We start from the raw sequence: 23767 nt of genomic DNA, 5'->3' as shown, positions 1-23767 counted from the left end.
CAGTGAAGTACCAATTTAAGAGCAGCTAGAGCTTGGAAAAGCCTAGCTAATTTTTCTCCTCCTTTTCTTGGAAAAAATTTGTATTTGAAAAAAACACCAAAAAAAAAACAAAACAAAACTTTTTGATCAAATATTCGACTTGCTGGATTAGGATCACAGCAAACAACTTCATGGCTCTACCCCCAGCTGAACAAAATTCAAATTTTACTTTTAATTTTCACTTCTGTACCTTTTTCATATTGATAGAGATAGAAGTAGGAAATATCTCTCTTCGATAGATAAGAAACATTATTAAAAGAAAAGCAAAGGAAACAAGAGGAGGATGAGAGACCAACGAATAAGGCAAACAAGCAAGAAATACAATACACATTCATTAACATACCAAACTCCCTTCTAAGAAATCTCTAAAAAATAATTACATTGTAGAAATGATGAACTCTTAAAACAGGTACATTGGCTAACAAATTCGCCAATTATTTATATTTCGTTTTCATAGACAATGAATTCTATTTATTTTCTACTAGAAGGTGGCATGTGAAAACACATACGAAGGGTTTATTTGTAATTTAAAATATTAATTTAAAGATTGGTTTTGAAGATTATACAATAAAAATGATATTTTTGTAATTTTGAAAGCAAAGCTACATGATTTTAGGGACGTGGTATTGCTAATTTTCTAAGTTTTTGACCAAAATGACCCTGATTATATTAAATTTAAATGTTAAGGTGGGGGTATTTTTGGAATCCAAACTTTTGTGTCGAACCACTTCTACTCCACCTCCTCTCATTATAATAATAAAGATATGTTTTCCATAGCTATATAAAGATGGTAGATTCCAATAATTGATAAGATTATATACGTAATACAGTTTTGGACAGATGGATTTAATTCAGAAAAACTTTTAAATAATTTTAATGCAGACAAAAGGAATCAACTAGAGAACATGGTTTTCTTGATGAAATCAACCTCAAAATTGTAATTTCAGGATAAACAACTACAAATCTTTTCATTGAAAATTGAGTTTGGGTAACCAGAATTCTGGTTCCTAGCATTGAAGCTGATAATGTTTGTTCAAGTTATGATATAAATAACTGTTCAACTTCTCTAGATCACTTACAGGCATAATTTGATGTTGTCAAGGATTGGAAACCAGCTTCTTGGACCCAATTAAGGGGACCAAATATAAACATTATATAGATCACTTACAAGCTGATAATGTTTGTTCAAGTTATGATATAAATAACTGTTCAACTTCTCTAGATCACTTACAAGCATAATTTGATGTTGTCAAGGATTGGAAACCAGCTTCTTGGACCCAATTAAGGGGACCAAATATAAACATTATATAGTTATTTGTCCTCACAATGCATCTCGGGAAGCAATCCGGCATGTGATGGCATCTGCAAGCGAGGATATCCCTAGTTCCAACCCAGATATTTTATAGTGCTGGAGATGGAATAATCAAGTATTATTCAATAAAAGAAGAAACTAGGAAGAAGCAACACTAGTTTGAAATTTTCACAAACCTTCTGAATCTGGGCTTTGTTTGCTCTCTCATCCAACTCCTCTAAGTCAACCTCTTTCCCTTCGATAAGTTTCTCTATGACTTTCATCTAATACAAGCAAACAGGAATCTTCATCAATATGATTGTTGTCATGTTTAGATAAATTCAAGGCCAGGAGGATAGGCACAAAAACATTAAATTCTTATTACTAATAGTAGAAAGCAATAGTCGAAATGAAATGATATGTATTGTGATTTGTTTCATTAATTCCTTCTTTATTTGTTTCATCATTGTAAGTACCGGTGCAACTTGGACCAGTTCAAACTAATAGCTTTGGGGTGGTTTGGTTCAGTTTGGAACAAGTTGCGGTTCAGTTCCAGGTTAAGAAAATGGAGAACCGATCAATTTGGTTCGGTTCTCGGATCAAGTTTGTATAAAACTGAACCAAACGCTTATGTAATAAATAAAAATGTATTAATTTATTATAAATTATTTTAGGAGTTAGGACATAGATTAATGATTTTTTTTAATAGATAAATTAATGTCTTTTTATGTATAGATTAATGATTTATTGTATGAAATTTTATTTTTATTTTTAAATTACAATTATGTTACATCTAATTTATAGAATATTGGCAACCCATAGAAATGAACCGAACCAAACCAAACCGAAATTAATTCAGTTTGGGTCCAAAGGCATTTTGGTTTGGTTCTTATTTAGTGGAACTGACTCATGTAGGTTCGGTTCAAATTTGGCCGCAGCCCTCAAGCAGAACCAAGTTGCACCCCTAATTGTAACCATATTTATTAATAATCTAATATAAAAGGGTAAACTGAAATACTAGTAACATTCATGAGATAACATAATGAACTCACCTCATCAAGAGATGCACCAAACTGAGCAACAAGAACATAGGTAGAGTTGTCAGAGATACCACATCTTTTGAAGGATTCAGTAATCTAGACAAAAAATTCGGTTGGAAAAGTTAACAATTATAGCAGAATAAGAAAATCCAACAAATAAACCATGGTGAGTAAATAGTGGCGAGTAGGATACATGCTTGGATCCAGAGTAATTGTATACGAGCTCAGAATGAAGAGTACGTGTTGTTAGCGACTCCCTTGATTTGGCTAGAAGAGCCTTGTGTGCAGCTGCTAGAACAGGGAAAACATCTGGTATCTGTCTCACGTTTTGATAAAATCAACATCAGAGAAACCTCAACAAAGAGTGGCACAACATATATAATTCAGTATCATCTCTTCTTATATATATCTATAAAATAAAACACAATGGTGGAACCCACTCTCCTATAGTTTTGTGGGGTATAAATGTCCCATCCAACTACACTGGAGTAGGGTCCAAACTACACCCACCTCTCCTCTTCTCCCTCTTCAACTTTATTGTTTTCTCTCTCCTCCCCCTCCCTCTCCCTCTTTTTCAATAATACCCCCTCAAACTTTATACCACTCTAACTTTACTATCTTTCCTCTTTCACACCTTTAACCTCAAAGAGGATGCCTATATATATAATAACATAACTGTAGGAACCACTTTTGTAGGGGATAAACTTATATCTATAGTTAAAATAAACATTCCATCCAACTACAATTTTTGTGGGACCCACTTTATTGTCTTTCCTCTTCACCCCCTCTAACTTTACTATATTTCCTCTTTTACTCCTTTAACCTACTTTATAGTTTTTCATCTTTTACTCCTTTACCTAAAAATAATAATAATAATAATAATAATACCCTCTAACTTTTTTTTTTCCGCTTTTACCCCTTTAATCTCAAGGCACGGGCGAACTGTAGTACATACATATACTAAAATCTGAAGGGTAAGTGTGGGTAAGGAACCTACAAGTGATGCATTCAGAAATGCAACTTCTGGTTCAAGTGTACCAGCTTGCATGGAATTCAGAAGCTCCCTGCCAGATAAGAATTTAATTGTCACTTAAAATGCTTTCACCTCAAAGAATATTTAAATATTTCATAAAATAACTAAACTTTTGTAGAAAAGTAAAAAGATTCATGTATAAAATCAGTGAGACACAGGGAATATATACACATAAAAAAATGCAGTGTATTAGAGCCCTCTGTTTGGTTTGCAGAATGTAATTTGCTGAAAAATAATTTAGTGAAATGGAAACAAAAGTGAAGTTTAAGAATAAATAATCTTTTCATGTTAACAGTATGCGCCATGTTGGAGGATTGAGTTTTTCAATTGTATCAGATGCAAAAGAAAAATGAATACAATTCTTATTTTAACTGAAATTTTTTTTTTTCATTTTTGGTAAGTTATTTTAACTGTGATTTTAAGCAACAATATTAGACGATTATGTTATCTACACTTGAAAACGATGATCCTTCCAATGTCGAAAACCAGTTCAGGCTTGATCATTTGATGGGTGAAATGTTAGATAAAAACATCAAAACTCAAGATCGAGAGAAGATGCAGCAACAGGACAGTTTATGATTCTCAATGGAACAAGGAAAAGACGTGGTGATTTAGCCAAAGCCAAGTATCGAACAGGATACAAGAAAAAAACAATGAGGATAAAAATTAAAACCTTGACCCAAGTTTATGCAATAAGTAAGCTACGCAGATAGATGGAAAAATATATTACACTAGTGTTCATAGGTACTCTGATGTATAAAGAGTGTTCACGAGCTCCTTGTCTAAACCAATCTAAGCTATGATCATTACACAAGATTTTGGCATGATATAAACAATTACCTCCACTTTCTCCTTTCCTAACAAATTCCTTCCCAATAAAACCCAAAGGAAACATAATGTTTATAACCATCCCAATGTATCCCTTGTGAAATAGTTCCAAGCTATGGCACCAACATACGGTATGGATACAAGATAGATGAAGTGTCGTATCCAACATTTAATTTAAAATGGATGTATCGACATAGTTCCACCACCTATTTTGAAATATCAGGGTATCAGAGGTCCCACGAATGAGATTGCACACATTCCTTGTTGATTCCCCATAATAACACTTCATTTAAAATTGAAGTATCTGACATGGATACATCACCAATTTTGATTTATCTGGGTATCAGAGTTCCCAAGAATGAGATTACACGCATTACCTACTGATTCCCAATAAAAGCTTCAAAGCAAGATTTTTTTTCCATTATGCTTGTAGAATACATAAATAAGTGATAAAAATTAGGTGAACTTGGTCGAAAATTCTACTATTTTTCCTTTTTTTTTTTTTTTTTTACTTAAAGCAACAAACACTTGAAAAAAGCCAAATGCATGATGCGATAGTAAAAAAAATTAGCAGCTTCGAGGTTGCATGGGTCGGAAATTCCGAATAGTTCATCCTCCATGTTACAAGCCCTCGGTCAGACCTTCCCCATGAGGAGGATAGGTCAAATTCTAAATGAACAATCTCAAATTGCCAAAAAAATTTGGATGATTCTTCGAATTAGATGGAGGTTTTAAAAGAGTGAAGGTAGGGCAAAATGAACATATATTTTTTTTTAATGATGAAGATGGTTAGTTCTTCCACTTGTTTCTATTGTAACCCAAGATTCCGATAGAGTGATAATTCATCCACCAATGACCCTCATCAAGTCATTTTGAATCTCACAAATTGCAGTTGAGATATAGAGCTCGGCGTTAATTTCAGTCCTAGCAATCTCCAAAAAAAAAAAAAAAAAAATTCCTTTTAATCTGAGATGCGTTACAAAAACAAAATATAAGAACTGTTTCAATAACCATTTTACATCAGAAAAAAGATATTTTTAAGAGCTATTTTGAATTAAAAACCTTGATCCAAACAGGTCGTAAGAATTCAAAACATATTTACGGAATTTCACACAAAAATGTACAGAAAAGAGAGGTCACAAAAGTAAAGAATCACAATAAGGTCAATCAAATACTCAAGTTTTCTCTAATTTTATTTTCCTTAATTAACAAAAGATGCTCTGAAATTTCCCACAAATCATTCCAAACTTCACCGATAATAGATGACAAATATTTAGGAATCTAAGCAATTATGGAGAAGAATTAAAATCCATTTTCAACCAAAAAAACATGGAGAGAGAGAGAGAGGTACTTGGAGTTGGTGACGTCAGTGAATAGCGCGAGTAAAAGAGAAGTTCCATCGACTTCGAAAACCTTCATGGCTGTTCTTTGATTTCTGAGCTTCTCTTCAGATTTTAGCTATTTTGGGGATTTTGCGGGAGTGGAAATTAGGGTTTCTCCCGCTTATTGGAGAACGAACTAGAAAAGCAATGATATGATATATCCGGCAGTATTATCTTAAGTTAGCGTTCATGCAACTGACTTTATCCCAACGTGTAGCGATGGCTCGGGTCTGGTTGGGTTCCTAAGGAACTTTGAACCATAGCCATTACATTTCTTTTGGTTTCGGTTCTTGTCAGTTTCAAATTCAATTCTCAACAATCAAATGAGAAAAAAAAAAGTATTTCAAATCATTATAAAACTATTTTTTTCAAACAAATTAATATGTTATCTACAAAATTATTAATTTAATTATAATTTATTATAATAAAAAAAATATAACTTAATGATTTTTTTTGAAAATAAAAAATTATTTTATTTAAAAATAAGAAATTTTTGGAAGAGAGCTCATTTTAAGTTCTAATTGATAATTTATTTGAAAATTTGAAAAATTTTATATAAAATGCAATGATTTTAAAATAAAAGAGTACCTCAATTCACCTATAATATAAAAAGAAATGACAAAATAAATCGATTCCAAATCCTATTGATTTGGTTTCATTTTAGACCCGACTCTAATCAATTCTAATAAAAAGGGAATCGGACCAGGGTTTTCAGTTTGGGTTCGGAGAAATGGGTATTCATTGACATTCCTATTAGCGATGCTATTATTTGGATAAGTCGGACTAATCTGACTTACTTGGTAACATTTGAAATCTTACAATTAAAATTTAATGGTAAAAAATAATTAAAAAAAAATTTTCAAATTTCTTGGGACTTCATCCTCTTCAATCCTGCAGCATCAGATCATGTTTTTGGATCCCACAAGATGATACAAGCAAGAACCTTTCCTTACTAAGTTAGAAAGGAGTGTAAGTTTTTAAATCGACCCAAAAAAAAAAAAAATAATAATAATAATAATAAAGGAAAGTGCTTTTCTATTTGGATTAACCAGATCCTACCTAGTTGACCCGTACTAGTTATATCATCTATGATGAATCATGAATCAAATCATTTGTATCGTTTTAGAGTTATTTTATTAGCATATAAGAAATTATGAAAAAAATTGATCAGACTCTTTCCTCACAAATCTCACAAGATTCGAAATCGACTAATCACATGAGACTACGTGTGCTAAGGTCATCTCCAATTTACAAAACTACCTTTATTCCTCACGTCACGTAATGGAGAGCTCGTGAGGAAAAAATCTATTAGAAAATGCTAGCTCAACCCGGTCCATCCACATGACCGTTGGGATGTTGTAGATTCTAAAGAAAAAGCTATCCATAATAAAGTGTTTTACTTCCTAGAAGATTGAAACTGATCTCCAGAAAATCTGCATTTTTACTCCCGTCATAATTCCAAAGTATCGAATGATTCTTCTCAGATTGTGGACGAGTCAATGTGATGGACAATTCATATTATCCTCTCGGCCAAATAACCTCTGAGGGCAAGTCATCTCAATCTTGAACGAGTATCAAAACCATTGGTACTACACAAGATGGAAAATCTTTGTGATGACACATTCCTTCCACAACAATGACAAAGCAACAGAAAAAGCTTGCTCCATTTGAAAAAAAAAAAAAAAAATCCTCATTCATTCGTACCTTTGTACAAAAATTCAAACAAAGCATACTATTACTCACACCTCATACATATACAAACTTATCGGCTCTCCTGACCACCAGATGAACTAACTCCCACCTCCTCCACCTTGATAATCATCCTCGGGACAGAAATCCCATCAAATCAGCTTTAGCTCTCACATATCTATATAATACACAATCGATTCCGTCAGATCAACACCAGCAGCTTCTGGTCTCTAGTTAGAAACACAAACATGCATGTATGCACACAATTAGTAAATCACAAAGAATTCTGTCCTGCTTTTTTTCTTGCCAAGAACATTATTAAACGTGGAAACAACGATTTCTTCTTTCTAATCACCCTCGCTTCTGGGGAATGTACACGCAACTTTGGGCTCGACATGGTGTGGTGGACAGGAACACTAGTATCCGATCCCACATTGAAGTTCCTCAGCGGGGTTGTAGTATAGTTTACCAACCTATCATCGGCTTTCCTCCGTTGTTGCTTGTGTTCAGCTCTCCACTTCCTCAATTCCTGCTCTACACCTAACTTCCCATCCTTCGCCTTCACAGCCTTCTCCGCAGCAATTCTCAATGATTCCTTCCTTACATCCACCTCCCTATTCAATGCTTCGAGTTTCTCCAAACTTCTCACCTCGGACTCCTTCACAACCTCTAATTGGGATATGGAAGCTAACACCTTCATGTGGGCCCGTTCCTCAGCCTCGTAAGCTTGCTTACTTAGCTTGGAATATTCCTCAAAAGGAAGTGTCACCTCTGCTGATTCACTTCCCTCCAATGCCTTGATTGCTGCTAACGCCAACCTCTCTGATGCCTTGGCCGCCTCTATCTCCTTTTGAGCCGCATTTAATCTTCTCTCCATCATGCATGCACCAGCCTTGGCTAGCTCTACTTCTTCCCTTGCTTTTCGTAAATCTTCACGGGCTAATTGAGTAAACGACCTGGCCTGATCGGCTTCTTGAGCAGCTTTTTGTAGTTGCTTTGGCAGCTCAACTATATTCTCTCTCGAATCCTTCTCCTTCATCTGAACAACCGCAACTTCTGAACTAATCCTCCTCAGTTCAGCTTCAAGAGATGAAACAGCTACTGATGCCATTCCTTCTCTCTGTCTCAAGCTGACAAGTGTCGATTTTTCATTTTCAAGTTCTGATTTAAGTGATACGGCCGCAACCTTCAAATAATTCACTTCTGTTGTTGCCTTCTCTATGTTTCGCCTCACTTCTTCAAGCTCCTTTTTCACTGAATCAACTGATGTCTTTGGTGGTTCTTCACTACTTTCTTGGTTCACTTTGGCTTCCATATAAGCTGCCAATTCATCTTTCAAAGCGAGAAGCAAAGCTGACGCGGTATCTAGTTTTTCCTCGAGATTTTCATTCGAGATAAGTTGCTGATTCAACCTCTGCAGCTCGTCTTCCGCTTGCTTTAGTTCCTTCTCCCAGGAAAGAGAATCCTGTTCTCTTGCCATAGCTGCTCCAATTCTTTGCTCCTCTGCCTCGAGATGCGCAGCATGTGCAGATTCCAAGGATTCCTTCGCCATAATCAGCTCTAAAATCAATTCCTCCACTGTCTTTTCAACTTCCTTGGACGCTGAAACAGCTTCCTTGGCTCTCTTCACAGCCATGTCTTTCTCCACAACTAAAGAAGCGTACTCTGCTCGCAGTTTTTCTAACTCATCTTTCACACATTTTAGTTCCGAGACCGCAACATCATGCCTGGCTTTGGCAACCTCTAGCTGTGCCTTGGCTACAACACTCGCTTCGTCGCCGATGCCTTTTTCAATCTCCTCCACTCTGAGTTTGGCAAGTTCGGAGTCCTGTTTTGCTTGCTTTTCTTCAGTTTGTACTGTCTCCAAGTTCAGCTTCAGTTCTTCTATGAGTCTCTTTGTGCTGTCCAACTCTATTAGTACTTGGGCTTTTGCATCTTCGGCGGCCTCTGACTGTTTTTTATACTTGGGAATCTCTTCTTGTGCCTTTTGAAGTTCACATTCGACATGCTTGCGCCTCTGTAACATAGCCAAAAGGGGTAATTTGAAATTCTTCTATTAAGGATGAATAGATCATAGAAATCTGCTTCCAGCTTACAACCATATATAAAAATTGTTACAGCCAATAGGTATGGGCCGGCTTTATTCAGGGGTGGAGCCAGGAAGGAGTTAGTGGAGGCAGTTGCCCCCACTCATTTTTTTGGCTTAGTTAGAAGCTCCAAAAATTTGACGATTATCCTTTATAACACTGTTTTGAAGCTGATAAAATGCCTCCTTTCACCATGTTGCCCCCACCGTCCTTACCCCTTCCCCCCACATTTTGGTGAATATTTGAGGTACCCACTTGTGTTTTCAACCGGCTGCCACCATTGCCAATTTAACGTTTTTGCCCCATCTCCCTATGTTTTGATAAATATTTGTGGTAACCCACTTGAGTTTTTAAATTGTCTACATACCCACTTTGACATTTATTCCTCTTCACTCTTTATCGTTTAGGGTGATTCAGACACCCCGCTATTAAATTGATGAATATTTGAATGTTCTATTTTTTCAAAGCTCATGACATTGCCCCTTGATTTCGATCTTCTCTAATAGACTAATGGGAAATGACCTAACTACCCATTTCTTTAACCTCTAACCAAAAACCCTTGAATTTTCTCCACAAAACCAATCATCTACAAGCTCTTCAATCCCCTACAAGAAAATCCTGGCATCACCCTGGATTTATTACAAATGAAAATTTTATGAAGTTTGGGTGCAGAAAACAGGTGAAAATAATATTGCGAAAAGCAAAAGAAGGAGAAAAAAGTAGTCTCTAAAACAGCAAAGCCTTATCCCAAAGATTTGGGGGTGGCTATATATTTGGATGAATACAAACATACGTTCCTTTATTCCTATGTGTAATAAAATGGAAAAAGTTATTAGTAAACGTAAAAGGGGTGTGAGCGAACTTGAATTGCTTGATATTTTCAGAGAATAGAGACCGTGAAGACTTAGAACCCGTTTGGATACATCTAAAAAAATAACTTTTTTACTTTTGAAAGTTAAAAAGTTAAAAAGTTAAAAAGCTTGTTTTAATTCATGTTAGAAAACTAGTCTTAAAGAGTAAAAATCTCAACTTTTTAAAAAGCAAAAGGAAACTACTTTCTACTTTCTAAAAGTTACTCTCTCCCAAAGCTACTTTTTTCCTAGCTACTTTCTACTTTCTATCCAAACGGGCTCTTAATGAGAAATAAAAAGAGGCTACAAAACCTTTAACTACTATGAGTGAAGTTAAAATGTTTGTCTGGCAATAGATAAAAATTACAGTAATAATCATACAGAAATATCTGAATATTAATCATGGAGAAACATCTACCTCCATAGCCTGGATTTTATGTGCCTTCCAATCCACAATTCCTCCGAACTTGGTAACTGCTTCTTTAACAGATTCAAAAGGTGCAGCAGTATCAACAAGTGCCCTGCTTACGTAAACTTGTTTTAAATGTTCCGAAACATCAATTGATTCCAGTGTTTCACCAGAATGCACAATGTTGTAGATGTCATCTTCAGAGGCTCTTACATCATTGACCCCAACATCACCAGTCCTAATAGAAACACCGCCCTCAAGTTGCTGTGGAGTACCGCTCAGTTGTGCTTTTGATGTTTCTAATAAATTGGGTGATGGAATATCATGGGCTTCTGTGGGCCCCACTACAATTTCCTCAACTCTTGGCTGCGGTTCCACTTCATTCTCTGTGGGCATATTTTCTATCACTTTCCTTCGATGTTCATGTTCTTGTTTTTCATCGAAAGTTATTGAACTAAGGGATTCCGAATTTACATGCATACCATCTTGAGAAGATGATGAAGTAGGAGGAGAGGATTCAGGTGGATTTCCTTCAGGATTCCTCAATTCCTCCATTCCACGTCAAGGGAAAGAAGTCCCAAGTGGGTATCTGGATAAAGGAAAAAAATGATGCTGCGGACTTAGTATATTGTTAGAATCAAATTCTGCAAACCACTTTTTGCAACTCCACATATGGTTCATTGAAACACAAACAAAAGAAAAATATAATTTGGGAATTCTAGTTCATTTATTTGAGAAATGGAAACACCCTACTACTTTTGCCATCCTAGAAAGTCAAATGGAGCAAAATCAAATGAAATGGGAATGAAACGTAATATAGTTCCAAGTGAAGGGAAAAAAAAAGTGATATTGATAGGAGAAATGAGTCCCATGTAAAGGCAAGAGTTGCTTGGTACCTAAGATCTACCATAACTATTTTCATAATGGCCATGATAAGAAACCCACAAGCAACCCATATCAGAAAAAATAAAAAATAAAAAATTGTATGTATTGCAAGCATAAGCAAGTGCATTCACAACTCTGGAGGCAAGGAAACAAGTTCAGCCAAAATATTCACCAAAAATGGAGTGAAGCCATGGACAAACAGGAAAAATACAATACAATGTAAGGACTGTCCAACTAGTCTCAATGATGAGACCTTTATTTAAAAATTCTGCCTCAAGGTGCCTGAAAATAGGACTCAAGGTGATGCAGGATTCTAGCATAGAGGCTTAAGCCTCAGTTGGTTTATAAGAAGTTCAAGCCTCACTCTAGCACAAGGTTTAAATAGAAATAACAAATTTTATAACAGTAAACTTAGGGCCCATTCTGTTTTTTGGAAAATAGCAGTGATCTGTTACATGGCTGCTTTGCTGTTTATAATGGCTGTTATTTACATACACAACAACATGTAAAATAATATTTCACAGCATTATTTCCATTATTTTAGTCCAGAACTGACATTTCACACATAATTACAAAAGAAATGTTATTTTGAAATACATTATATCAATCTTTTTTATCACTATCAATATGGATCATACCATTATGTCACAAAAGATAAACTAAAGGAAATCATATTGACATGATTTGGGTGTCTTGAATTAATCACCATGGGAGTATTGTTCAAGGAGTCAAGCTAAGTCCCAACCCAACTAAGTGTTTGGGAGTGGTGACAAGATCCCAACTATAAGATGAAAGCTCCTAGAATTTTATGAGTTGTGCCACTGAGAACAACAATTAGGACACCAGGGTTAGCTTTCTTTTGTAGCAACGATCATGAGTTCAATGGTAAATTAGGACTCATGTTGCCGACCCCAATATTAGAGATAAGTCCTAGATGACAATAATGATAATTAACGTTAGTTTGACACACGTAGCATGGGTACCAAGTTGTCCGAAGGTTTCTGGCACAAAAAGATTTGAAAATGCCAATATGGTTGCATGGTTATACAAATATTAGCTTATGGTACAACAGGACTTCTAGGAGATGATCAATTAATTTGTGACACGGGAAGGAAACTTTAAGTTAGATAGCTACGCAAGTTATTATTGTACATGATCTCCCTTCTTAATGTTAATTTGATGGTGAAAAAATTAGGAGAAACTAGTTCCACCATTTGTACATAAGTGCCCTGAATTGTTGTGTCGTGTAGGCACACCGACACAGAAAAAAACATGGGAGTCCGAAGTGCCAAGGTAACATCAAGATAATTCTAATTTTATATTGTAGATTTCAAATTGATCTTGTTTCCATTAGAGTTCCCAAGGAACCTCTTAACCATAATTGATGAGAAAGAAACATAAACACACACACACACACAAATATATAAATAATAATAATAAAAAAAATTATCAATAAAAATAGAAATCCAAGATTATCAAGCAAAAAACAAATAATTAAAAAAATTTATAATCACATTACAATCTATTTTTTTAGGTGGGTGATTAGAATCCAAAATTGACAGAAAAAATCAATCTCTAAGATGATTTATTCAATCATGATAAAATGATTGATTGTTAGACCAACCCATTAATCATCTAACACCACTCCAAAACAATTATTACTAACTCATACTTTCTTTAATTTGATCTCCTTTTCATTAAAAGAAATAAAAGAAAAAAATAAATAGAAATAAAATGGGGGAATTCAAATCCCCAAATTGTTTATCCACAGCTAAATTGAAACAACCAATCGAATTAAGTGAGAAAAAAAAAAAACAGATAAAAAAGAAGAGAAACTTACATGGATTCACCAGAAACAAGATTTGATGAGTCAAACCGTTCTTTTAGGGTTCCCTAAATTTCAGAAAAGAAAAATGATCAAAAGAAAAATATGAGGAATATCACTGATCACATCCGTAATAATTAACAATCTCTTCGTGTGTGTGTGTGTGTGTGTGTGTGTGTGTAAGGCAGAGCGTTCTCAAGTAGCGAGGACATATGGCCACCTCATCTCGGATCCACAGAGCCCAGGAAAAGTAAAACATCAACAGGGACGGTAGAAATGAATGTACGAAATGACGAAACTACCCTTACTTACAATTATTGGGATTTGGGTGGATTTGGGCCGAGTTTGTCGAGCCCGAAGATCTAAACCCAGCCCTAAAGAGGCGTTCCATACCTTACACTAGTCACCAGCTATTTATCTGATTCGTGGGTTTGGTCACTTTGAAGTTGGGTCCGAGGTTCGTGATTCACCAGCCAAGAATGTACCCGTCTCGTTCAATAATGAGCAAAATGAATCATAGTTCTAAATCTCGTCTAATAGGTTTGATTTGTCTATCCATCTTATTAGTGAATGATATTAAGACACATCGGACGAGTCATCTCGAGTTCGACGAGATTTAAAACCATGGCTGAAGATGAGGGTATTTAGTCATTTTTTCATCAATCTATTAATAAAGACAAGGTCAAATGGGGCATGCTTTAATTTGAAAATTTTCAAAATCAATATATGTACTATCGAGGGGAATTAAAAAAAAAAAGGTAAAATGGTAAAGTTCGTTTGGTTTCCTATTTCGTAGACAAAGAGCGAAGCATAACATGAATTGGTTTGGTTCACAGTTCGATACTTAACTAGCGAATTGGGTAACCTTGGTTACCATTCCTAACCCCATCAGACCTAAAGATATTAGGGGATTCAAAAATAAATCAAACTCAAAATCTCTTACAGCCATAGTTAGTAATTTGGTGTATGATAAAAAATCATTATGGAATTAATTCGAGTACGATTCAGAATATACATTAGTAGTTCATTTAAAAATTTAGTAAAAATTTCAAAGAACAGCAAAAATGGGAAACAAGCATCATTCAGGTTTAATTCAACTTCAACGTTCTAAAAACTTTCGAAAATTCGTGTGTATACTTATTAAAATTTTCATAGTACTCATATCCAAATATTTAGAAAACTTCCCCATTTTTTAAAATTTATTATTTTTATATATTATTTTTTTAAATCACCCCGAGTACCCTTCACCTTTGAATTCATCCATGGTAAATCAAGAACATTTGATACTTTTATGTATGTATATCAAAGATTTAAACCTTAATACAAATCAATAACACTTGGATACCTTTACATATTTTATTTTAATATTTATTCTAAAATAGCATATATATAGAACGAATTTAAAACTAAGAACATATTTTTTTCTTATGATTAATCATACTATTAACAAACATCTTTATAATGCAAAGCACATACCATCTGACTTAATTGAATTATAACACTCATGATCAAAACATCTAAGAGGAGAGAGAAGCTGTATAAAAGGAGTGAAAAATTAATTTTTAATTGATAATTGTGAGATTTGATTACAAACAATGGTTAGTAATTGTCTAATGATAAAACTTTTAAATGTAAAGAGAGAATAACAAAAATATTAGCATGCGATATTGAGATATCATTTTTTTTTTAATATATAAATGCCGGTAAATTTATATTTTTAACCTTCTTTGTAGAAAGTATTTTTGATGAAAAAGAATAAATTGTGAATGATTCGAAAAAGGTTTAAAAAGTTGTGAATTTTTACAAGGAGTTGAATTGAATGAAAATTTCAATCCTTTTGTGTTTCATTTGGGAAATTTGGGTATAATTCACGAATTATTCAAAAAATTACTAACTATGCTTACAACCAAAGCAAGTCCTACCTTGGGAGCCGTGTGGGCATAACTCCCAAGATCAAACCCGCACCTAAACATGAATAAACAGCCTAATTAAACATACAAAACCGATCCATGTTGGGCTGGGCAAACGCCCGACCCATTGAACACCCTTACCGCAGTCAATCAAGTATGACAAAAATGTTCAACACTGTCAAATAATAAATATTATTAAAGTAATTATTTAAAAATAAAATAAAAATGTTCTAGTAGTACATTTTCTATTCCAGGCTTTCCTAAGAGAATTAACTGAAAACAATCAGTTGCGTATGGAAGTATAAGTGAAATAAAATATCAAGGTTGCAATTACTCTAAAAATAGAATATTTAACAAATGTAATCACTTTCAGGAATATGTCATCAGTTAATTCCCTTAAGAGTCTGATAATCTGACTACCTCACTTGACATACTCAATTGATTATTTGACGTGACAAGTTTGGAAATTATAAATCTGCACTCCTCAAGATACACAGTTCCCTTGAGATACACTTTTTTATGGGGAAGCGCAGTCATGTATCTCAAGGAGCGCAAATCTATTGCTCCCAAACTTGTCATGTCAGGGTAGTCGATTGAGTTTGCAACGTGGGATAGTCAGATTATCACAATTCTTCCCTTAGTATCACTATATCCCATGTAACCGGTAGTCTGTACGTATGTTATTGGAGCTTGTGGATCATTAGTCAAATAGTTGACAAATTCTTTCTTAAGTAACATAATTTACAAAACTACTTCTATGTAAAAGAAGGGAACGGTTCAGCAGCCCTAAAGTTTGCCAAGTTTGGTGTCAAACATTTTTCAAAATATGGCTTAGAAGCTTTGGAAAGAGCTGATTTTTTGTGAGGATGATCTCTATGATGAGGAGATCATAAATAAGCCTATTCCAAAACTTCTAACCCCATCAAAAGTGATTTACAAAAATTGGACGGTCCACAATTCTTCAACTTGTAAACTAAGGTTAGAAGTTTCAAAATGAGCTGATTTTTTGTGAGGATGATCTCTTCACCTTAGAGATCATCCTCACAAAAAATCAGCCTATTACAAAACTTCTAACCCCATCAGAAGTGATTTACAAAAAATATTTGGCACCAAACTTGGCAAACTTTAGGGTTGCCGAACCGCTCCCGTAAAAGAATAGTTCCAAATTGACTTCTTTGGAGACTACGCTCTTTATTACATATAAAAAAAAAAAAAAAAACCTTAGACATCAAATTTTGAAAGAAAAAAATAAAAATAGACACCAACTTTTCAAAAAATAAAATCTAAAGTGCAGTTTTCTTGAATGGAGGCATTGTGCCAAAATGTGTGATACTTTAGACTTCTACTTATTTATGAATTTTAATTAGACATTGGTTTGGAGAAAACCATGTCTGAAATCCTCTTTTAGATGCATTTTTTCATTAGAAAAGTAAGCATCATTTAAAATGTGATGTCTAACTTTTTTTTTTTTTTATACGTGGGAGAGGGCTAAGAGTCATAATTTTTTTCCTCGAGATACAAGGAAAAAAATGTATGGCTGTTAGCCAACTCCGCATCAGTGCAGTGTTGAGTGAAAGAATTCAATTAAGAATTTTCCTATATAAAATTATTGTCTATTCAAAAATAAAAATAAAAAATATTTTAAAAACATTGAGAAAATCACTTGTGCAAGATTCTGAACATTGAGAAAATCACAATACCTTTCTTTAATTTCAATAGCATAATACTGAAGTAACCTCAAGATTGTATCTCATATGGCACATCCTCACATGAAAATGGGTAGGAATCATAGATGTTTTTCATCGAAATACAAGACAAAAAGTATTTATGATTCTACACAATTTCATGTCAAGATGTACCATATGAGGTACAATCCTAAGGTCACTTGAGCATGACTCATTTTATTTTTTTCATAACATAACGAACATGAATTTTTTGTTGGAAAGTTATCATCACTCACCCACCGGAAACTAGCCGAGATGGTAAGGAAGCGATTTGGTTTGCTCTCCAGATCGTGACTTTGAATCTCTCTAACCCCTCCACCATTAAGGTGGCTACTTAATTGAATTCACGTGACAGGGTGGGATGTGTGTGATACAAGAACTAGTCCTGTGGATAAGGTTAGTCTTTGGGTCCTAATGATCCAATGGCTAGTCTACTACCACAAGGATCACCTCGTTATAAAAAAAAATAAAAAAATAAAAATTTATCACCACTCAATCAAATACACTATTTTGTGGTCAATTTCATTTGGACTGAAGTCTAATCAAAGTGATCAAATAGTTTAATTTTTTTTGTTAAGTAAAAGTAAAGTAGTATTAATAAGAAAAGAATTACAAATTTAAAGGGGCATACCCCAGATTTTACAAAAACATTTGGACCATTTCTCTCAGTTTGAAACCTCATATGATTTTCTCAATATTCACCAAAAGTTGCAGTAATCACCAATTGCAAAAATAGCATAAAATAAAAATAAAAATAAAAATAAAACATGTAATTTGACTGAGTTTTTATCTGGATTCGACTGTTGGGAGTTGAGATGAGAAATCCACCCTCACCCAGTTTGTATAATTGTATTATAGTTTTAAAACTTATCGAGTGACATGAATTTCAGCGCAATTAGTAAACTTGATTGGATTTCAAGTTCACTCAGCCCCAAAACTTATGGACCCAACTCATTGAGTCAACTCATAAATCAATTTGTCAAATTGGCCAAGTCAGCAAAAACTGTTCTGAGTTGGATCAGAAACTCAACCGAGTTAGTCAGCAATATATAATACCTTTTTTTGGAGAAGAAAAAATAAATAAAAATATTTTAAAATCATTTTTATAATATTTATAAATAAAAATTAATACATTTTATTTGATTCATATGAGTTGATGTGCGAGTTTCCTACTGGACAAAAATTGTACTTGGACACTAGAATCAAGTTAGAGTTTTAATACAATTGCCAGTTAGCATAGTTGGTAAAATCTTCTTTGGATGATGATACCAAAGACCTAGGTTCAAATCCTGTCAGCACCAAGTTACTAAACTCATTAAAAATATACTTATCGATAAAAAAAAAAAAAAAAGTTTTTAAAATCATGGTTTGCATATTGAGTCACCTCAAAAGTCAACACGGCCATGCTTCAAATTGACTCACCGAATTTTAAAACTATGCTTTCAAGAAGAAATCATTTTCAGCTTTCTTCCGTGAAGGAAATGCAATGTATCCTTACCCTTGGAATTGGAATATATTCTTTTTCTTTTGCCCATGCCTTTGCTGGCTTTCGTCTTTTGCCTTTTGGTCTTGAATTAGATTCTACTATTCTGGTTTACATGCACGTAATGTAAGGAATACTTGTGATCCTGTCATGATTTTAAAATTTGGTATTCCATTTCATATGGTCCCATACTGAGTCAACTCTCCCTAATAGTCTCGGATGAGGTAAAATATTTAATCTGATTTATATTAATTATCTATTAATACATGTTTATATTCAAAAAATTTATAATTTATTTTATAAACTAAGGTGGATTAGATGCCTATCAATCGCAAAATCATTTTCGATTTAAATAATAAATAAATATTTAAATCATTAAAGTATTTATTATTTTTATCAGAAAATAGAAAAACCCGTTTGACTAGATGAATATTTTCTAAACATCGCACAAGTCATATCGGATCTTGTATATATCTGAGACGATGTAAATGACGATTCACATTAAACATCTCGCTCGTTCTAAAATGATAAGACGTTCAGACGAGTCATTTTTGACTCAGATGATTTTCAAAACCTATTGATCATAGTTCAAAAATCCGAAAGCTCGACTTGAATACCTACCATGTCACATTAAGTACAAAAATATCTGTAGTCAAGTTTAATGATCCAAATAAAAATATATTAAAATTTTAAAAAAATATCTTAAGAAAAATATAAAAACATTTCTACAAAAATATTATATATAACTAAATAACTCGATCAAGTCTTTTATCCTAATTGTTTCATTTTTAAATTGACTTGGCCAAGTTGGCTTTAACAAGTTTGGGATCTGAGTCACCTAGAAATCCAATTGAGTTGATTCGGTGAATTTTCTAGAGGGATTCTATATGTTTCAAAACTATACGTGGTCCTGACTTTCGAAAGAATATTATCTAGCCTAACATGCTTCATAAAGATCAAAGGAATAAAGTGGAGGGCGGTTGGCTTATATGTATACACATTATATTAATTTGAAGGGGCTGTGTTCTTTATATATTAGCTTATTCCGGATTTGCTCTCTTCCATCCCAATTTCAATTCCATTAGAAAAATGTCCAAATTGAGTCTTCTGAGCTTCCAATACAACCTTTCGAGGAGGTTTCCATCGAAGTCATGGGGATCGAATGATAGACAATCCTCGGGACTTTCGACGATCTTCCTTCCAAATAATGATGAGATGAGACGGGTGTTTGATAAATTTGATGAAAACAAGGATGGCAAGATATCGCAAGATGAATACCGAGCAGTGTTGAGAGCGTTGAAGAAGCAAAACGTTGAGGCAGAAGTGGCGAAGGCATTTGAAGTAGCCGACATAGACAGAGATGGGTTCATCGATTTCAAGGAGTTCATGGATGTACATGAGAAGAGCGGTGGTGTAAAGGCAAAGGAAATACAAAATGCGTTTCGAAGTTTCGATTTGGATGGGAATGGGAGAATAAGTGCGGAAGAATTGTTCGAGGTTCTACGTAGGTTGGGGGAGAGATGCAGCTTAGAGGCATGTAGGAAGATGGTTGCAGCTGTGGATGCAGATGGGGATGGACTGATTGACATGGATGAGTTTATGAAGATGATGACCAACTCCATGAAGCCTAGTTCTTAGATTTTAGTTTCTATGGTTGTGGCTTTCACATTCATCTCACAAGCTCCCAATCGCACGTGGTTTGGGCTAAGTTGTTTTATTGTAATAGTGTTATTAATAACAAAGTAATTAATTAGTTTTATAAATCTCAATAATAGTAGTCTAAGAAAATAGTGATTTGGTAGATATGGGTTACTAGGGTTGAGTGATTGTTTGCTCCCAGACCAACACCATTTTAACATGCGGCTGATGACTCAAGTAATAAAAACAAAATTTCTCTCTCCTGCTTGTGCATTCATTGGCCAGAAATCTTTATATTTATATTTAGATTTCAAATCTTAAAAAGTATTATGGGATCCATATAGATTATCATATTTGCAATCCAACGCTACAACCTTCTAGATTTAAAGAAAAATCTCATGATAAAAAAAAAAATAAATTTAAAAAAAAAAATCAAATTTTTTCGAGCTTGATAATGGTGTTGAAAATGGATGCCACCGAGCACACATATTTAAAATTAAAATACTTTGGTGAAAAGTAACTTTACTTTTTTATTTTTTTGGTTGAAATTCATAGAATTTCATCCTCTACAACACTTTTGTATTGGATCATATTTTTGAATGTAACAAGATGATCTTATAAAAAAATTACAACTTTTAACCATTGGTAAGAGAGAAAAAATATTTTATAATTGCTTAAGTCATCAACGCCACATGCATGTCAAAACAATGTTAGTATGTGAACAAACAATCACTCCTAGGGTTATATATGTTGGGAGGTTTTTTTACTTTTTATTAAATCATGGCAACAACCCATTAGTTAGGGCTGTCAAAGTTTCGGATCAAGTCTGAAATCCAATCCATATTAATCCATTACCTTTGTGTATGGATTCAGGATTTGTATTCTGATAAGGATCCGATCTGATTAGGTTTCTATCCAATATCTTATTGGATCACCTCTAGATAAGTCATATTCCGATCTGATAAAATGTGAGAAAGTATTTAAATTAAATAGTATATCTTGTTTAAAAATATGAAGATTATTTAGATTTTGTGTATCAAATCAAGTTCGATCCAAACGAGACTATATCCAATTATTTTTGGATCGAGCTTGGACCCTGATAGTGAGATCCAATAAAACCAGATTTGATAAAAGTCTGACCCGAAGCTTATTGGATCAGTTCCAGATCCAATTCGATCCTTATTGGACTGGTACCAAATTGACCTGATCCAATCCGAACCCAATCCATTGACAACCGTACATTAACCCACTTATCATATCTCAACTTTTTTAATTAGAAAGCCCCTTGAGTGTTGGTTGGCACATTCTAAATATTTATAAAATGGGTAGAGAAAGTTGCCCAAAATTATTATGGATGAAATTGGAAAATGACTTTGTGCAATACTTAGATTTGGAATTATGTGGGTGTGATCTCTCCAAATCAAAAAGTTGATTCTATCTAATCTTTTAAATTTAAGATATTTATAAGAATAGGTGGTCACAACCCTCTTATGAATTTATTATTTTGGTCCCATCATTTTCAAGGTGCATTAAGGATAAGAGTAGTACCATTGATGTGTTTTGCAAGCTACTGAAGAACACGTTATCTGGGTCTCAAGATTCATTTTATACAATTTGTGTCATTAATTCCTTCTATCATACGAGCTTTTGAGAAATAGTTTACATTACTTAATAATGATTTTTAGATTCCTTAATTTTATTATAGATTGATCACCTAGATATGCTAAATGGATGTTATAATCCAACAACTAGTACCAGATCTCAGCTTGAGTAATATCTTAAATCAAATATATGTGATTAAAGATATAAAAAAATATCCCAAATTAATCTGGCATTGCGTATCATTGGTTGGCGTTAAATCATTGGCAGGTTGACAATCCTCAGAGTTTTAGGTAACCCCCTGATAGAGTTTCTGGTAATCCACCCTTCTGTTGCATGTTAACTTGCTAGGGTTTGAGAAAATCCCAATAGATGGTGTTGGTGAAGGTGAACGTGAAGGATTTGAGCCTAAAAACCCAGCCCAAATCAAGTTGAAGAGGACAAAGAGGAAAGGCAATAAAATGGGGTGGACTGATTTTTTTATTTATTATATTATATAAATTAGTTTTTGATTGATAAGATTGGAGAGAGACTTTTCTAATCTCAACCCACACAGTTGAGTCTCTCCATCAAGATAACGGTTAGGATTTTAGGAAAATTCAGATTTCTTAGAGATGAATTCTAATCTTTTAGGGTAAGCACACTTTTCCTTGGGATATATTTTTCTTGGGAATCCGTATATATGAAAGTGTTGTGCTGCCCCAACAAACCTAAATATCAAATCCAAATCTATTTAACCCACAAATGGAATCAAAATTATCTACCTTGATCAAGCTTATCCACAATGTGAAAAAGCCCATATTCAGTGGTTTAAGGTGTCGAATTTTTCATTCGACAAGACAAAACCATCAAATTAATGAAGGATGAGAGAAATTTGATGATTCTAGACCTTTAAATCCGAGGAACATAAAAATTTTAATGATCATAAACCGTCAAAATTCCATTTTTAAAATTTGTTGGCCTCTAATTTTTACATAGTGATCCATCGTAAGCTGAGCCTGACCGTTCAGTTCATGGACCCTATTTCTAATGATAATGGTAGGGCCCACTGTAGCAAGTCACCATCAAATATGAATCTAGTCAACATCAGACAAGCCAAGTTAAACCTTTACTCAAGGACATCTCACGTATAAAATAAAATATGTGACATTTGATCCAGCAATTATTGAAAGATCGATACCTTTCTTGGGCATTTGGCATATATAAAATATTATCAAGATGGTATCCACATTTAATTTATGTAAAGATGCACAATTCATTCCCATCCGAGTTGTGATGGATTAACATGATTGGGGACATCAAGGGGACATTTTGACAAGGAAGTGTGTGGGAATCATAAATGCTTTTCATCAATACATGACTTCTACGTTAGAAATGTTCCCCCACAATGTTACTTCAGGATTATCCTTCCTATCCTCCTCTAAGTGTTCTTCCAACTTTCATTTCCTGATTTGGTAGAATAGTAGATATGATCATATGATCATATGATAGTAAGAGTTATTTTGAAGTTTCAGTCCAATTGAAATAAGTTGGAATAAAGGTTTCCCTAAAAGGAGGAGTTCCTTGCTGTGTAAGTGATTCTTAATTTGTTGTTTATATATATATATATATATATATATATATATATATAAACATACTGCCTAGTTCTAACTACTGCAGTATAACATGCCGATAATTTACGCTAAGCACCTGTCTTCCAATATGTCTGCTCAGCAGTTGAAGGAGTGGCTTAAGCATGTCGACACTAACGGGGATGGTTGCATAAGCAAGACAGAGCTTGAGGAAGCTCTACGTCAACTTGGTTTCTGGTTCCCTGGCTTGAGAGCGAGACGGGCCATTAAGCATGCCGACACCAATGGTAATTATATAATTGATGGAGATTCTGAGTTAAGTGAGCTTGCTGAATATGCCAAAAGGAGATGGGGAAAATCCATCTGTTAATCCTTGGGAAATCTCCAATACGATATTCTTCATCCGAACCTTTCTGTTTCAAATGTAATTATATGTTCCTTTTCGTTTGTTTTTTGGTTTTGTTTTGTTTAGTTTAGTTTAAT

General features: G+C 34.0%; 3 protein-coding genes across 5 annotated transcripts; 1 reads left to right on the top strand and 2 right to left on the bottom strand.

Annotated features, from left to right (window-relative positions):
• Positions 1-988: 988 nt before the first annotated feature.
• LOC147403766 (EKC/KEOPS complex subunit tprkb-like protein) lies at positions 989-5800 on the bottom strand. The gene is made up of 6 exons (XM_086439485.1): positions 5583-5800; positions 3368-3434; positions 2564-2686; positions 2383-2466; positions 1528-1614; positions 989-1447 (listed from the first exon to the last, which is right to left on the bottom strand). The coding sequence occupies exons 1-6, from the start codon at positions 5648-5650 to the stop codon at positions 1361-1363; spliced, it is 516 nt and encodes a 171-aa protein (XP_086295611.1). The 5' UTR covers positions 5651-5800; the 3' UTR covers positions 989-1360.
• Positions 5801-7285: 1485 nt separating this feature from the next.
• Positions 7286-13571, bottom strand: LOC147403765 (protein WEAK CHLOROPLAST MOVEMENT UNDER BLUE LIGHT 1-like). 3 transcript variants are annotated; one of them, XM_086439483.1, is made up of 4 exons: positions 13375-13571; positions 11132-11238; positions 10659-11035; positions 7286-9319 (listed from the first exon to the last, which is right to left on the bottom strand). In XM_086439483.1, the coding sequence occupies exons 2-4, from the start codon at positions 11202-11204 to the stop codon at positions 7577-7579; spliced, it is 2193 nt and encodes a 730-aa protein (XP_086295609.1). In that variant the 5' UTR covers positions 11205-11238; positions 13375-13571; the 3' UTR covers positions 7286-7576. The 3 variants fall into 3 exon arrangements, with proteins under 3 accessions (XP_086295609.1, XP_086295608.1, XP_086295607.1); XM_086439482.1 differs by having other exon boundaries at positions 10659-11261; positions 13375-13570; XM_086439481.1 differs by having other exon boundaries at positions 10659-11238; positions 13375-13570.
• Positions 13572-19482: 5911 nt separating this feature from the next.
• Positions 19483-20248, top strand: LOC147403764 (calmodulin-like protein 30). Its single transcript, XM_086437684.1, has one exon. The coding sequence runs from the start codon at positions 19566-19568 to the stop codon at positions 20112-20114; it is 549 nt and encodes a 182-aa protein (XP_086293810.1). The 5' UTR covers positions 19483-19565; the 3' UTR covers positions 20115-20248.
• The last annotated feature ends 3519 nt before the right edge of the window (positions 20249-23767 follow it).

This window comes from Akebia trifoliata, chromosome 4, assembly GCF_017979445.1.
Source record: "Akebia trifoliata isolate Shusen 1 chromosome 4, ASM1797944v1, whole genome shotgun sequence".
Classification (NCBI taxonomy): domain Eukaryota; kingdom Viridiplantae; phylum Streptophyta; class Magnoliopsida; order Ranunculales; family Lardizabalaceae; genus Akebia; species Akebia trifoliata.
The sequence above is the reverse complement of the archived record's forward strand: the minus strand, read 5'-3'. Positions and strand labels throughout refer to the sequence as shown.

Excerpts from the sequence above, each read along its gene's own strand:
- LOC147403766 (XM_086439485.1), bottom strand. The coding sequence starts at position 5,650 with ATGAAGGTTTTCGAAGTCGATGGAACTTCTCTTTTACTCGCGCTATTC. Across the intron at positions 1,615-2,382 it reads TTGGTGCATCTCTTGATGAG|ATGAAAGTCATAGAGAAACT; the intron begins GTGAGTTCATTA and ends TGCTTGTATTAG. Across the intron at positions 1,448-1,527 it reads ACAAAGCCCAGATTCAGAAG|CACTATAAAATATCTGGGTT; the intron begins GTTTGTGAAAAT and ends TTCCATCTCCAG.
- LOC147403765 (XM_086439482.1), bottom strand. The coding sequence starts at position 11,204 with ATGGAGGAATTGAGGAATCCTGAAGGAAATCCACCTGAATCCTCTCCT. Across the intron at positions 9,320-10,658 it reads ATAAAATCCAGGCTATGGAG|AGGCGCAAGCATGTCGAATG; the intron begins GTAGATGTTTCT and ends GCTATGTTACAG.
- LOC147403764 (XM_086437684.1), top strand. The coding sequence starts at position 19,566 with ATGTCCAAATTGAGTCTTCTGAGCTTCCAATACAACCTTTCGAGGAGG.